The sequence below is a fragment of the Coregonus lavaretus genome (assembly GCF_964263955.1).
Source record: "Coregonus lavaretus genome assembly, chromosome: 6".
NCBI lineage: Eukaryota > Metazoa > Chordata > Actinopteri > Salmoniformes > Salmonidae > Coregonus > Coregonus lavaretus.
The window spans coordinates 12,702,904-12,719,982 of NC_139993.1; the positions used below are offsets into that span (position 1 = coordinate 12,702,904).

The following is a 17,079-nucleotide window of genomic DNA, read 5'->3' on the forward strand; positions in this document are numbered from 1 at the left end:
CTCAACTCGCCGTGTTTGGAAGAGGAGGAATGCTGCCTATGACCCCAAGAACACCATCCCCACCGTCAAACATGGAGGTGGAAACATTATGCTTTGGGGGTGTTTTTCTGCTAAGGGGACAGGACAACTTCACCGCATCAAAGGGACGATGGGCGGGGCCATGTACCGTCAAATCTTGGGTGAGAACCTCCTTCCCTCAGCCAGGGCATTGAAAATGGGTCGTGGATGGGTATTCCAGCATGACAATGACCCAAAACACACGGCCAAGGCAACAAAGGAGTGGCTCAAGAAGAAGCACATTAAGGTCCTGGAGTGGCCTAGCCAGTCTCCAGACCTTAATCCCATAGAAAATCTGTGGAGGGAGCTGAAGGTTCAAGTTGCCAAACGTCAGCCTCGAAACCTTAATGACTTGGAGAAGATCTGCAAAGAGGAGTGGGACAAAATCCCTTCTGAGATGTGTGCAAACCTGGTGGACAACTACAAGAAACGTCTGACCTCTGTGAATGCCAACAAGGGTTTTGCCACCAAGTACTAAGTCATGTTTTGCAGAGGGGTCAAATACTTATTTCCCTCATTAAAATGCAAATCAATTTATAACATTTTTGACATGCGTTTTTCTGGATTTTTTTGTTGTTATTCTGTCTCTCACTGTTCAAATAAACCTACCTTTAAAATTATAGACTGATCATGTCTTTGTCAGTGGGCAAACGTACAAAATCAGCAGGGGATCAAATACTTTTTTTCCCTCACTGTATGAGCTGTTTTGACTGCAACTAAGCAATTATATAAGATAATTTTGATTTTGTACACAGCCATACCTAGTAATAACCAATTATAACTAATGTTCCCTCAAAGAAATTAGGCACTGAGCACATTTGAGGTCTGCTGAGCACAAACTTGAACGTTGTAAAAAATTATGTGAACATTGAGGCTGTACCCGCTTTAAGTTACAGTTTCAGACAGTGGTCAAGTAGGATACTGCGGCTATTTGATCATATTGTAGACCTACCAGAGTGGCCTACCAACAAAAACAATGGATAAAATGCATCCAATAACATTTTAACTCGGAAATAGCTGTTCTATCATTCAGCCTACAATAGCAGCCAATGTGTGGTGTTCAATGTAGGCCTACATACCATGATTTCGGAGAAAAAAAATGCAGGGCTTGACATTAACCTGATATTTCAACCTGCGTGTCCTGATCGCGTCTGGTGTGGGTGGACAAAATCAACATACGCGTGATGGCGCACGCACGCACGCACGCGAGCGGTCTGGTCAGCATGTTAGGATCATACCATCTGAAAGTGAGGATAGTGAGCTTGAGGACAGTGACAGCAATAAAGAATGGACGCCAGAATCAGGTTTGAGAGGCTGTGAAATACTATTTTATGCCCAACTTGTATTTTCTTATGAAAGAGTGCTTGTTTCTAGTATACAGTATTTCAATTAATAAATGTTCTGAAAATATCCGATTTTTCTTGATGTTTTAGTACCCTTATAGCACAGTGTTGCCCTATTGGCACAAAAAAAAGGTCTGGGTGTGGGGTGTAAAAGTTTATTATTTTATTATTGATACATTATCAGAAAGCCTAAATCTTCAAAAAAAATGAATGGAATATTTGTATATATATATATATATATCTGAGTTCTGTATTAGAGTTCTTTCAAGTATTTATACCATTGGCAGACTTTGTATACCATCGACAGATTTGTTTTCTGCCCCTCCCAAAAGATAGAATTTGTGGATAATTGGCCCTCTTTCTGGGACTCACCCACAAACAGGATCAAGCCTGACCTGCTGAGGAGTGACGGACTCCATCCTAGCTGGAGGGGTGCTCTCCTCTTATCTACCAACATAGATAGGGCTCTAACTCCTCTAGCCCCACAGTGAAATAGGGTGCAGGCCAGGCAGCAGGCTGTTAGCCAACCTGCCAGCTTAGTGGAGTCTGCCAATAGCACAGTCAGTGTAGTCAGCTCAGCCATACCCATTGAGACTGTGTCTGTGCCTCGACCTAGGTTGGGCAAAACTAAACATGGCGGTGTTCACCCTAGCAATCTTATTAGGATAAAGACCTCCTCCATTCCTGCCATTATTGAAAGAGATCGTGATACCTCACATCTCAAAATAGGGTTACTTAATGTTAGATCCCTCACTTCAAAGGCAGTCATAGTCAATGAACTAATCACTGATCATAATCTTGATGTGATTGGCCTGACTGAAACATGGCTTAAGCCTGATGAATTTGCTGTGTTAAATGAGGCCTCACCTCCTGGTTACACTAGTGACCATATTCCCCGTGCATCCCGCAAAGGCGGAGGTGTTGCTAACATTTACGATAGCAAATTTCAATTTACAAAAAAAAAAATGGCGTTTTCATCTTTTGAGCTTCTAGTCATGAAATCTATGCAGCCTACTCAATCACTTTTTATAGTTACTGTTTACAGGCCTCCTGGGCCATATACAGCGTTCCTCTCTGAGTTTCCTGAATTCCTATCAGACCTTGTAGTCATAGCAGATCATATTCTAATTTTTGGTGATTTTAATATTCACATGGAGAAGTCCACAGACCCACTCCAAAAGTCTTTCGGAGCCATCATCGACTCAGTGGGTTTTGTCCAACATGTCTCTGGACCTACTCACTGCCACAGTCATACTCTGGACCTAGTTTGTCCCATGGAATAAATGTTGTAGATCTTAATGTTTTTCCACAAAATCCTGGACTATCGGACCACCATTTTATTACGTTTGCAATCGCAACAAATAATCTGCTCAGACCCCAACCAAGGAGCATCAAAAGTCGTGCTATAAATTCTCAGACAACACAAAAATTCCTTGATGCCCTTCCAGACTCCTTCTGCCTACCCAAGGACGGATGCTCTACTTTCCGGCTACCCGGATAAAGCACTAAATAAACTTCAGTTAGTGCTAAATACGGCTGCTAGAATCCTGACTAGAACCAAGAAATTTGATCATATTACTCCAGTGCTAGCTTCCCTACACTGGCTTCCTGTTAAGGCAAGGGTTGATTTCAAGGTTTTACTGTTAACCTATAAAGCGTTACATGGGCTTGCTCCTACCTATCTTTCCGAGTTGGTCCTGCCGTACATACCAATACGTACGCTACGGTCACAAGACGCAGGCCTCCTAATTGTCCCTAGAATTTCTAAGCAAACAGCGGGAGGCAGGGCTTTCTCCTATAGATCTCCATTTTTATGGAACAGTCTGCCTACCCATGTGAGAGACGCAGACTCGGTCTCAACCTTTAAGTCTTTACTGAAGACTTATCTCTTCAGTAGGTCATATGATTGAGTGTAGTCTGGCCCAGGAGTGTGAAGGTGAACGGAAAGGCTCTGGAGCAACGAACAGCCCTTGCTGTCTCTGCCAGGCCGGTTCCCCTCTCTCCACTGGGGTTCTCTGCCTCTAACCCTGTTACAGGGGCTGAGTCACTGGCTTGCTGGTGCTCTTTCATGCCATCCCTAGGAGGGGTGCGTCACTTGAGTGGGTTGAGTTACTGACGTGATCTTCCTGTCTGGGTTGGCGCCCCCCCTTGGTTTGTGCTGTGGTGGAGACCTCTGTGGGCTATACTCGGCCTTGTCTCAGGATTGTAAGTTGGTGGTTGAGGATATCCCTCTAGTGGTGCGGGGGCTGTGCTTTGGCAGAGTGGGTGGGGTTATATCCTTCCTGTTTGGCCCTGTCCGGGGGTTTCTTCGGATGGGGCCACAGTGTCTCCGGACCGCTCCTGTCTCAGCCTCCAGTATTTATGCTGCAGTAGTTTATGTGTCGGGGGGCTGGGGTTAGTTGGTTATACCTGGAGTACTTCTCCTGTCTTATCCAGTGTCCTGTGTGAATTTAAGTATGCTCTCTCTAATTCTCTCGTTCTCTCTTTCTCTCTGAGAACCTGAGCCCTAGGACCATACGTCAGGACTACCGGGCATGATGACACCTTGCTGTCCCCAGTCCGCCTGGCCTTGCTGCTATTCCAGTTTCAACTGTTCTGCCTGCGGTTACGAAACCCCTACCTGTCCCAGACCTGCTGTTTTCAACTCTTAATGATCGGCTATGAAAAGCCAACTGAGAGACCTGAGCCCTAGGACCATACGTCGGGACTACCGGCCGTGGTGACTCCTTGCTGTCCCCAATCCGCCTGGCCTTGCTGCTATTCCAGTTTCAACTGTTCTGCCTGCGGTTATGGAACCCCTACCTGTCCCAGACCTGCTGTTTTCAACTCTTAATGATCGGCTATGAAAAGCCAACTGAGATTTATTCCTGATTATTATTTGACCATGCTTGTCACTTATGAACATTTTTTGAACATCTTGGCATGGTTCTGTTATAATCTCCACCCGGCACAGCCAGAAGAGGACTGGCCACCCCTCATAGCCTGGTTCCTCTCTAGGTTTCTTCCTAGGTTTTGGCCTTTCTAGGGAGTTTTTCCTAGCCACCGTGCTTCTACACCTGCATTACTAGCTGTTTGGGGTTTTAGGCTGGGTTTCTGTACAGCACTTCGAGATATTAGCTGATGTAAGAAGGGCTATATAAAATAAAATTGATTGATTGATTGAATTGATTGATTTGTAGATGCAGTAAAAATAAGGTAATTTGGTTTTGTATACGATATGTGGTATAGAAAAGTACAATCTTAGGTGAGTACATGGGGAGCTATATCTCTGCAGGTGATCTGTCTATCAGGTCCCCCTCCACCCTCTGGTGGTATGGATAACTTATTATGTCTCCAGAGAAACCTAGATTCAAATACTACAGGCGGAATTAGGTGTTTTTAGCTGGGGTCAAAATGACCCCTGTAAGGTTCTGTATTTGTTTTCTTAGTTCACCCTTTGTTCTTGTACGTAGCCCTGTTTCTTTGTGTTCTTAAACGTAGCCTTGTCTTTCATTTTTGTTCATTTATTTCACCTGTGTTAGTTACTCACCTGGTCTCATCAGCTCCTTATTTAGTTCAGTTCTTTCTGTTTGTGCCTTGTAAAGTATTGTGTGTTTTGACTCTACTAAGCCTTTTTATAGCTCGTTTGTTAGAACCAGTTTTAGCCTTCAGTCCTAGTTTTGTTTCACCTGTCTGTTTGCCTACCTGTGTATGACCATTGCCTGCCTGCGACCACGATTCCTGCCTTCTGTGAAGGCGTAATAAACACCTGCCGCGCTCTGCACGTGAATCTACACCTTTTTCTCCCTGAGTATTCATTACAACCCCAAAGTTATAATTAAGAACAAGTTGAATGACAAAGTCATGAAAAAGTTTAAGAATTGAATAAACCACCTTTGAGCTATGATAATAAATATGCCTCTGTGGTCAAATGACCCCAGTTGGTAGTATGAGGGTTGGTAATATTTTATTCTTTAAAAATAATTGTTTTATAATAAAATAAAGAAGAAGCTAAAATAACTATATTAAAATAATAGCAATAATATTGCTAACCAAAAGCCATGCTAACAAGGTTTCCAAAATACTGCAATATGTGTTGAGGTTTTTGTACAGGGATGTTTTGTAAAATATATGACAATTGATACAAATTAGAGCATAATAGGGACTGGCATAACAAACACAGTAAGTAAAGAAGGTGATGGGAGCAATCTGGTGATATGTTTACATTTTAGGCGGTGGCTGGTGGCTACAGGTACACTTCAATATTTATTCAGCAGTCACTCTATGACTAAAGCCTCTGCTGGTCACCACAATGGTCCATCTAGTTAGGTCAAAATTATACTATAGCGAATTATCTGCAATTCATTTGGAACAGTTCAATTTAAATCCATGTCCTTTGTTTTATTCCCTTTGTGCAGGTTCAAGGCCTTGGGCCCTATTCAATCAAACCTAGTCACTGGGTTTCCGGGATAAATCAAAAGCCACATTTTTCTTGAATTGCAGGGATGCATATTTGAATAAATAAAAAAATCTGACTGCAAAATATTCATAGACTGACAGCAACAGAAAAACTGTAAGAAAACATATTTTTGTGTGGTTATCAGTTCTGATTGAACAGGACCCCAGTTACCAACCATGACGGGTGAATGATGTTTACTCACTTGGCATAGGCCTTCTCCAGCAGGGCGCTCCAGAATTCTGAGCCCTCAGCTGAGTGAACAAACAGCAGTTTCCCCTCTCTTGTGGGCAGCCTATCGTCAATCACAACATCCACCCACTGTCCATACTGCCAAAACTGTAAACAAGGAAAACCGAGCAGAGGTAGACCATGACTTCCCCTTCCTTTACAGATTTAAACTTTTGGAGTGAAAATTCACTTTAGGAGGTAAAAAGACTAATTGATCTTAAATCAGCACTTAGGAGCAACCTCATCCATCACTACCAAAAACACATTGCTCACCTGGAAGTGAAAGATGCCAGCGTAGTTCTCCTCAAAGCTCTGCCCAGGGGGTACCACTCGAGCCAAGATGTCTTTGTCCAAGGTAAGAGAGGCAATGGCTGCCAGCAACCAACAGTCACCTGTATACATACACCAGTGGGTGTATAAGCAATAAAAAAATGTGTACATATTCTTATGAATGCTTTATATACCTAGATCATTCTAGGGAACTTTGAGATTCTTCTGGATATTCATTTGTTTATTTTTATTTTGGTAATAATCCAACTTTATTGAATAACAATTTGTTAAACACTTCATAATAGTAAAATCATTGCATTTTAATACTTTAGTGTGCTACCAAGAAATGGCTCTGTGGCTTGGTAGAGTATAGTATAAATGACCAAAATTACCATAGATTGCCATAGATTTTGGTAAATTACTGGTAGTTTTGTATCCCTTATTATTATATTATGAAATACTAATATTACATGGTGCAATATAGTGAAACATAAATGCTGAACTGTTTGAGACTGCAGATATGAACAGTAACAGCCAAAGCGAAGGGAGTACACAACACACCAGTAAGCAAACATTCTCAGCATGAGTAATTCTTCATGACTATATGAATGGGTGTATAGCACCCTATATGGTAATAGAAATTGAGTCAAATCTATACTCCAAATAAGTGTCCTATTTCATTTCCAATCAGTAGCTAGCTGTGAATAAAATCTTGTTTGCTCAGTGTTGCACACTTGTCTTTCATGTCTGTGTAAATTAGGGGTGGTGTGTGTTTACTACAAAGGGCGAACCTTGTGTACCATTTGTTAAAGTAGCAGCATAGTAGTCAAATGACGCTAATGTGTACTGTAGGCCTATACATTAATGTACAGTGCATGTTCTCCTACTTAAAAAGATGAGAGAGGCCTGTAATTTTCATCATAGGTACACGTCAACTATGACAGACAAATTGAGAAGAAAAATATCCAGAAAATCACATTGTAGGATTTTTAATGAATTTATTTGCTAATTATGGTGGAAAATAAGTATTTGGTCACCTACAAACAAGCAAGATTTCTGGCTCTCACAGACCTGTAACTTCTTCTTTAAGAGGCTCATCTGTCCTCCACTCGTTACCTGTATTAATGGCACCTGTTTGAACTTGTTATCAGTATAAAAGACACCTGTCCACAACCTCAAACAGTCACACTCCAAACTCCACTATGGCCAAGACCAAAGAGCTGTCAAAGGACACCAGAAACAAAATTGTAGACCTGCACCAGGCTGGGAAGACTGAATCTGCAATAGGTAAGCAGCTTGGTTTGAAGAAATCAACTGTGGGAGCAATTATTAGGAAATGGAAGACATACAAGACCACTGATAATCTCCCTCGATCTGGGGCTCCACGCAAGATCTCACCCCATGGGGTCAAAATGATCACAAGAACGGTGAGCAAAAATCCCAGAACCACACGGGGGGACCTAGTGAATGACCTGCAGAGAGCTGGGACCAAAGTAACAAAGCCTACCATCAGTAACACACTACGCCGCCAGGGACTCAAATCCTGCAGTGCCAGACGTGTCCCCCTGCTTAAGCCAGTACATGTCCAGGCCCGTCTGAAGTTTGCTAGAGTGCATTTGGATGATCCAGAAGAGGATTGGGAGAATGTCATATGGTCAGATGAAACCAAAATAGAACTTTTTGGTAAAGACTCAACTCGTCGTGTTTGGAGGACAAAGAATGCTGAGTTGCATCCAAAGAACACCATACCTACTGTGAAGCATGGAGGTGGAAACATCATGCTTTGGGGCTGTTTTTCTGCAAAGGGACCAGGACGACTGATCCGTGTAAAGGAAAGAATGAATGGGGCCATGTATCGTGAGATTTTGAGTGAAAACCTCCTTCCATCAGCAAGGGCAATGAAGATGAAACGTGGCTGGGTCTTTCAGCATGACAATGATCCCAAACACACCGCCCGGGCAACGAAGGAGTGGCTTTGTAAGAAGCATTTCAAGGTCCTGGAGTGGCCTAGCCAGTCTCCAGATCTCAACCCCATAGAAAATCTTTGGAGGGAGTTGAAAGTCCCTGTTGCCCAGCGACAGCCCCAAAACATCACTGCTCTAGAGGAGATCTGCATGGAGGAATGGGCCAAAATACCAGCAACAGTGTGTGAAAACCTTGTGAAGACTTACAGAAAACGTTTGACCTGTGTCATTGCCAACAAAGGGTATATAACAAAGTATTGAGAAACTTTTATTGACCAAATACTTATTTTCCACCATAATTTGCAAATAAATTCATTAAAAATCCTACAATGTGATTTTCTGGATTTTCTTTTCTCATTTTGTCTGTCATAGTTGACGTGTACCTATGATGAAAATTACAGTTCTCTCTCATCTTTTTAAGTGGGAGAACTTGCACAATTGGTGGCTGACTAAATACTTTTTCCCCCACTGTACATTTATTAGAACATTTCTGGGACACTAAAGTAAAGTGGGAACCTACCACATACAAAAAGTGTATAGACACTATTTTAAAAGTAAGAGGTTTTGCACAATTTGTTCCACTTCCATTTCATCCCCATTGTCTACATGACTACAGTGACACACACCTTTGTTGTTGAATACAGATAAGCATACAGTATGTGTGTCAGGACTTCGGCCGAGGCTGCCTCCTCTCCTTGTTCGGGCAGGCTTCGGCGTTCGTCGTCACCGGAGTACTAACCACTGCCGCCCCAATCATCATCACAATTGTCTTGTCTCGTTATCACACACACCTGGTTCTAATCCCCTAATTAGTCTGTGTATAAGTGTTCCCTCTGCCCCCTTGTCCTTGTGGGTGATTGTTTATTGTGAAGGTTAGTGAAGCTTGGTGGAGCTCGTGTATTTTGTTAGACGGGAGTATTTTCCTGTGTGCCTTGTGTTTTCCAGTGCACCTGTTTTGTGCCCTGGAGTGTGTTTGACGCATTTCTGCGTAACCCTGTATTTTTGCGGATTAAAGCCTGTTATTCTGTGATTTACCCTCCTGCGCCTGACTCCTTCAACACCACTACATCACAATGTGAGATAACATCCTTAATAACCCTGCTTTGGGATGTGCACTATATTGTCTGGAAGGAATTGGTGTTGTAAAGGTGCCGTTTGGATATGTAAAGCTAATTTATTTTCAAACATCAAAGTATAATCTCATCACACTTTATCTCATGTTATGGCAAATATACAGAACAATATAGGTATGGGGATAAGATGTCAAACTCACCCAAAGCCCCTTGGCAGACGTCAGTTCTCGTGGCTCCTTCAACAATGAACTGAGGGCTTGAGCACAACTCCTGTTTGGAAAACGCATAGGTTGTTTAACTAACAGAATGAATATAGGAGGAATTCGGTTCATTTAAAAAGACTAAGCAATTGGTACTTTGCTCCAGATGATGCTAAAATGCACAATATAAGGCATGAATTGTTTCCCTACATTAAGACCAAATGAGTTGTATGGAGTGTAATTTGTTTCAAGGGCAGAGCAAAAACAGTGACAGAATATAGGTACAGTACATTGAATTTGCATGCTTGAGACAGGGTGCCAGCACAAATACAGGCAGTAAGTTGCAATTACATTTTTATCAAGACTTAATTTGCCTTCCAACACATCTAAATAATTCTCTGCACTATGGTTAATCTTCAATCAAGAGGTTTGAGACCGACTGGAGAAATGTCACCCAATGGCAATCAATGATGAAGAAATCAAATGTTCTGTTATTGACTAAATCAGAATTAAGCCTATCTATGCCTGAATATATTCCACCTGTCTGTGAAAATAAGTCATTGGGGCATAACATAGTCCCTTTCATGACTGCCACCACCCCTATATGCCCCAATGCACCTTCTTAGAAACTTGAGCCATGAGGAGGTTACCCTGGTGACATGGACAGCAGGAGTCAAAACACACACAAAAGTTATTTGGGAGGAGGTAGGGTTGGGGTGTTAATTGTTCCACCTTACAATTTCATTTTAATCTGTCAATTGTGGGAAGAAAATTGTCCATCCATGTATTTTTGTGAACAAATCCTGAACAATCCCAATACACAGAATATTAAATAAGGACACAGAAAGTAAGTGAAAGGAAAACAATGGGGCCTTCTAAAACAAAGTAAAACAAAAGCATAAACAAGTTATTAATCCAAAAGACATGTTGTGAGCTCGATACATATATCTTGATGAAATTGCAACAAGAACCAAAGCAAGAATCAGATTGATAAGTGCCTCTTTGTTGCTGCACATCTAACAAACTACTAAAACAGAAATGGCTAATATCATGTGAGACGTGAATTGCCTGCCACGTCCTTGTAGATATACAAGGATATCCTTCAGCTATCCTCCTTATACTGAGACAAAGTCCTTACCGTCGGTCTTTTCCACTCCACGCCCCGGGTTTTTGAGGAGTAGCGACCCAACTCATTGTACCCAAGAGAGTTCCAATCAGCAGGGAAGGATGGGTCACTGAAGAGTTTCCCGCTCTCCAGACACTCTCTCCTCAGGCTCTGGAAGTCTTGCTTGTTAAAGGGGATGGCGTTGTCGTTGCTGCCTTCACCTTCCTCCCTAGCTTTCCTCCTGGCCAAGTGGTTAGCTATACTGGACATGGTGCTGTGAACTCAGATGGCTGCAGTATGTGAAGTGTGACTGTGAACTGTGCTGTAATTGCTCCTGTGTGTATAGTAAAAGGCTTTTGGGACTGGGGAGATAGGTGTGAAGGGGTGGAGTCAATTCACCTGCAGTCTATAAAGACAGAGGTGGAGGTGTGGCATCTGCTGCCTGCACCATAAAGGTATTGGCCTAAGACGTCTCAGCATTGTTGAGGAACACATTCAATTCAATGACCTGTATTAGTTCCCAGGGGGTAATTGTAGCTGACATACAACAACAGCAAAAGAGGAGTGCTGTGTGTGTGTGTGTGTGTGTGTGTGTGTGTGTGTGTGTGTGTGTGTGTGTGTGTGTGTGTGTGTGGACATTGATGGTCCTTCAAAGGGACCCCTTTTATGCAAAGTAGACTAGTTACTATTAGCCTAGACTATTATTAGTTGACTTTGTTAATGGAAAGGCTATCAGTGTTGGCTACACTACAGAGAACGTTCAATTAATGTTAAATGCCCAGTGAATGGTAGAGATCTCTGATGCAGTTTCATTTTGGAATTTGGAGCTAAATTGTTAATCCACGTGCATTGAGTTGATTTATTTTTAAAATATGTGTTAATGTGCAATTAAAGATGTGAACATTGTCTGGAGATTGATCACTTTATTTTTCCGTAAGAGATGTTGAGAAAACACTCATTCATTTGCTTCTGACAAGCCACGCCTGTAAAAGTTTTGGGCGGAGAGTCACAGCAAAACTTTCCATGGGACTGAAACATCTGTACATTTTTGGTGATAGCGAAGTTATACAGCATCTCACTGAAAATGTCTGGAATGGCGTCTAACCTAGCCAAAAAGCGGGCATTGGCTGCAGGATTTGGCACCAATGCCAATGCCGTGAAATATCTCAATCAGGATTTTGAAGCGCTTAGGGCGCAATGTTTAAGTCGAGGAGGGCTATTCTCGGATCCAACTTTCCCAGCCGCACCCGAGTCTTTGGGCTTTAATGAACTTGGACCAAGCTCGTACAAAACTAAAGCAGTGCAATGGAAAAGACCAGGAGTAAGTCTATTTTTAATCCACCCATTAATGTTATATGCTTTAGTTTATTTAGAAATGTTTATTTAAAACATTATAACATATACGGATTTCCTATTTCCCATCATATTTACTCCGTTCGTATTGTTGCCCCGTGCGTTTTAAACTACCCCGTGCATCATTTTGCCTATAGCCTATTCTGCGAGTATTTTCTAAAATATTCAGTAGAGGGGCTTTTGACGCAAAAATAACTCAACTGCGTCAATAGCCTTTTCATGCTGCAGAGACAAGAATTGTCCACAAGAGGCCAGGATAAAACCAAGCTAAGCATTGATTTATGCACTTCAATTATTGTAAAGAATTTGGCATTAGCGACGGCATGACAATATTTCATATGCTATGTAGGTTGTGAATGTCTTAATATACCATTTGACAATTTTACTAGATTTGTCAATTTTCCCTTTGCTTTTATATGAGATATCCTAAGCATAGAATAGACTGTAGGCTTTGTTTGTTTTTCTGCTGTTGTGGTTAATGCATGGTTAAACGTGACATAATATCCTCAGGAGTTGTGCTCAAGTCCAGAGTTCATTGTTGGAGGAGCCACCAGAACAGATATCTGTCAAGGAGCTCTAGGTAAGTTATTTCACACTCTTGTAGGCTCCACTGCAAAGCAATTTTTATAGGAAAACTGCCTTTGGAAAAAGCCCCCAGTGCATCAAAACGCAAATTGGACTAGTACAGCCCCTACACTCATGTCTTAAAACGTCTACATTCTTCATGCACTGCATAAGCCCTCTATGGCCTTCCCCAGCACTGTTTATCGTGGAGTCCAGCCTTCTGCCAAATAAATAATACAAACCACCTGAAACATATAACTGTGCCTTGTCTAGTACATATTCAGGAAGGGCAATCATCTAAAAGGGATCATTAAAGTGCCCTTCACAGAGGTACATTTTATTTGGCCTTGTAAAAATGCAGCTGAAATTTGATATCACCCTCATACCACAGAAAGGGGCTTGGCCATTGTTTGTCCCTTGTTTAATAAAGGGCACCATATACTTTTAAGGAGACAGTGCCCAAGTGGGAAGTGAAGACCACACACAGACACACACACGCACATGAGCATGTGGGCACACGCACACACGCACATACACAGTCTGCCTTCCCCTGTTGTAACTAGTTTTGTAACTTTTTTTGTTTTTCACAGGCTGACTCACCACTTGTGTGCGTGCCTCTGTAAAACCACACCAGAATTCTAGTTTCTCTTTGTTCAAAGCTACCACTGTGAAAACATGCATGACAGCTAAGCTTTCTTTTGTAGGAGCCAGGACACTAGTAGGTTGCAGAAGTTTGAATAGTATTTTATTAATTCAGAGGCACTGCCATTTGTGTGCCAGTTTTTTGTAAACTGACATCTTTAAGGCCTATTTATAATGCTTCATTTTAGGTTGATATGTTCTGAGCATGTATACCAGGCTGTAAATTGTTTAGCTGTTTCAACTTAGTTACCATGCTGATGTGAAATATTAAGTTACATTAACTTGTATATTTAAAATGGTCTCAATCGCATACAAGCGTTTTTTGGAACAATGTTGTTGATTTTCAAAAGAGTGTACACTATAAACTGTGGCCTTTTGCAAAACAGAACATGCATTTTTTTTAATGTAGTTACCTTCTCAAAACAGCAAATACATTAATCAATCACAAATACAATCATCAAGAGAACGACTGCCTGCAAAAGGATTAACACAACAATGCATACCTCTTGAGTCAAGCTGACAAAACAGAAAGTTGGTCTGTCTTAAAAAAAATCCCATTACATCAATATATTTTCTTTGCAGTCACTTAATTATCAAAAATGGAAATTCAACAATCAAGGTGCAGTATTATGGGCAATTACTGTCCTTTTATGTATTCTTTACCAAATAAATTAATACACATCAAATCAAATATTGTTTCTAATCAATAAGAAAATGGAAAATAAGCACATTGTGTGCAGGATTCATTCATCTGTATCATCATGATCCAATTCCATGTATTTAATACGGAGGCTGGTCTGATTATAGGTTTGTAGCCTTTCCATCACCAAGCAGACAATCCCCAACAATGAAATATAAATACAGTGGAGAAACACAACTTATATGATGAATGTATAGGCCTCAACACACACCAAAGCAAAGCGCTGTAATGGAAGGTCACAATGTTGGAGATGACGACTTAGAATTTACCCAACGTTACTTAGAAATAACCCAACCTTATTCTCTGCACCTCTGCATGTCCGCAATGTTGTAAAAATATAGAACTGATGGAGTGATTTAGAATTTTGTGCACTATTATTTACTGATGATGGCTGGAAACAGTGAACATATTCAGACTTATTTATCTTCTGATGAAAACGTGTGATGATTCGGAGAACAAAACACTTAACAGTGAATATTGGGTAACACCTTACTTGGCACCTAGTGTCATAACATGTTATGATACGGTCATAACCATGTCATAATATGTCATAACAGCTGACATACTTGTCATAATCTGTCGTAATATGGTCATAACAATGTCATGACACATATATTTAGACCTGTTGTGACATATATTGCATTATTTTATGGCTACTTGACACCTAGTGTCATAACACGTTATAATATGGTCATAACCATGTCATAAAATGTTATAACAGCTGTCGTAATATGGTCATAACAATAACACATATATTTAGACCTGTATTGCATTATTTTATGGCTGGTTATGACACCTACATAAGAGTGTCAAAACCCACAAACCCTACATCACAAGGTAAAACATTCCATTATTTTTATGTTATATAACATTTTCTGAAATTGACCATATTGAAATATCATTATAATTGCTCACACATTGATGTCAGAGATGTACCTACCCCAATTCTCTGTTGCTGATGAATGCAGGAGCAGATTTCAGGAACAGGACAAGACACCCTCTTTTTGACTGATGACTGACATAAGGGCATGTATGTATTTGGCCTAACTGGCTTATATGATTCTGATGGTCATAATGCTTCTTGACAGTGTCATAAAGTGTATATTCTTAGTCCAAGCAAAGTGACACAGGATGGTCATACTGCTTCTTGACAGTGTCATAAAGTTTAAAATCATGACTTTAAAGAATTCAATACAACAACAACACAGAATTGAAGAAACAAACTTTCAATCAAAAGGAAACTTCTTGGCAGGGAAAAAACACATTTGAATGTAGGTGTCATAACCAGCCATAGAATAACGCAATATACACTACCGGTCAAAAGTTTTAGAATACCTACTCATTCAAGGGGTTTTCTTTATTTTTACTATTTTCTACATTGTAGAATAATAGTGAAGACATCAAAACTGGTTGAGAGAATGCCAAGAGTGTGCAAAGCGTCATCAAGGCAAGGGGTGGCTACTTGAAGAATCTCAAATATAAAATATATTTTGATTTGTTTAACACTTTTTTGGTTACTACATGATTCCATATGTGTTATTTCATAGTTTTGATGTCTTCACTATTATTCTACAATGTAGAAAATAGTAAAAATAAAGAAAAACCCTTGAATGAGTAGGTGTTCTAAAACTTTTGACCGGTAGTGTATGTCACAACAGGTGTAAATAAATGGGTCATGACAGTGTTATCACCATATTATCACAGGTTATGACAAGTTATGTCAGCTGTTATGACATATTATGTCATGGTTATGACCGTATCATAATGTGTTATGACGCTAGGTGTCAAGAAAAGTGTTACCGAATTTTGTATTAACTGATTCCATTTCTATTTATAGTTTTGCAAAAGGGCATCTAAGATATGCAATCCAGATACAAAGACAAGAAAGTGATCAGAAGTTTGGCAAATTAATTTGGGCATTTGATCATTGTTGTTCTGCTATAGGTACGTTTGGCCACAGTTCCGGAAAAAAAACACTTGCACGTGATTGAGAAAAACTGTATAATATAACTAATATTTTGTTACCTAGTTTTGTTAATTTGATTTCCTCAGTTGACTTAACTTGAACATTTAACTTAATGGCCTATGTCCTCATAACAAACTTTATGATAGGACGCTAGTTTACAGAAATGTTTGTCTCCAGTTAATGTTTAGCCTACCATTGCAAATGTCACAACTGCATTGAAAATATAATAGATAACCCTGAATCAACTAGTTAAACCACTTAGAATCAGTTATTATATTGTCAAGTGACTGTTGGCTTTTCGCTGTTGTCTGGGTGGACTTACCAGATCTGTTTATTGTTCCCTGTCCCCATTCAAACCTACAGTATATGAGAGGAGATTAGCTACAGACATATCCTTCCAGTGTGTTGCCACATGTCACAATGCACTCTTGTTTGCATTGGGCAATACCTTGGTGCACTCACTGCTTGTGGTAAACATGATAATACATATATTCCCAAAAAGTACACAACCTTAATCTATATAAATAACCCAAATATACAAACTTAGATCCTGTTCTTTGTTTTTTATTTTTTATTTAGGTGACTGTTGGCTTTTGGCTGCCATTGCCTCTTTGACGCTCAATGAAGATGTCATGGCTAGAGTGGTCCCCATTGGACAGAGCTTTGGGGAAAGTTACGCCGGAATTTTTCACTTTCAGGTAAAATGAAAGTGAACAAAGTGAACAAATGTTAGGCTTTTGTTTGGTAGAATTTGTAATCAATGTGTACTCACCCAAAATACAAATAGGTAACAATGTGTACCTTTACTGTAATCAAAATATGCTACTAGTTTTTAAACATTTAAATCCATAGGTTGAAAATACACATGGTCTAAACTGACAAATTATGGTACGAAATTGTATTGATTAATTTCTCTCCCCCCCATTACACAGTTTTGGCAGTTTGGGGAGTGGGTGGACGTTGTCATTGATGACAGGCTGCCCACAAAAGATGGAGAGCTGCTGTTTGTTCACTCAGCTGAGGGCTCAGAGTTCTGGAGTGCACTGCTGGAGAAGGCCTATGCCAAGTGAGTCTATATTCCTTGCGCTTAATGATAAATTGCCAGTGTAGCAGTCAAAAATCTATGCTGACAGAATGCAAATATTGCATGGCAAATGCTAGGAATACAATTCTTTC

The 17,079-nt window shown here is 40.5% G+C and overlaps 2 protein-coding genes across 2 annotated transcripts in view; one reads left to right on the forward strand and one right to left on the reverse strand.

The window, feature by feature from the left end:
* LOC311130478 (calpain-2 catalytic subunit-like) overlaps positions 1-11,306 on the reverse strand; it is a 32,349-nt gene extending 21,043 nt beyond the window's left edge. Inside the window, exons 1-4 of the mRNA XM_084163216.1 lie at positions 10,712-11,306; positions 9,574-9,643; positions 6,340-6,458; positions 6,041-6,174 (exon numbers count right to left, since the gene is read on the reverse strand). Of these exons, the coding sequence (XP_084019342.1) occupies positions 6,041-6,174; positions 6,340-6,458; positions 9,574-9,643; positions 10,712-10,948 (560 nt within the window). The 5' untranslated portion in view covers positions 10,949-11,306. The remainder of the gene's footprint in view (positions 1-6,040; positions 6,175-6,339; positions 6,459-9,573; positions 9,644-10,711) is intronic.
* A 380-nt stretch (positions 11,307-11,686) lies between these two features.
* LOC311130368 (uncharacterized protein) overlaps positions 11,687-17,079 on the forward strand; it is a 37,847-nt gene continuing 32,454 nt past the window's right edge. The window contains 4 exon segments of the mRNA XM_084163092.1: positions 11,687-11,999; positions 12,542-12,611; positions 16,483-16,601; positions 16,836-16,969. Coding sequence (XP_084019218.1) covers positions 11,763-11,999; positions 12,542-12,611; positions 16,483-16,601; positions 16,836-16,969 — 560 coding nt within the window. The 5' untranslated portion in view covers positions 11,687-11,762.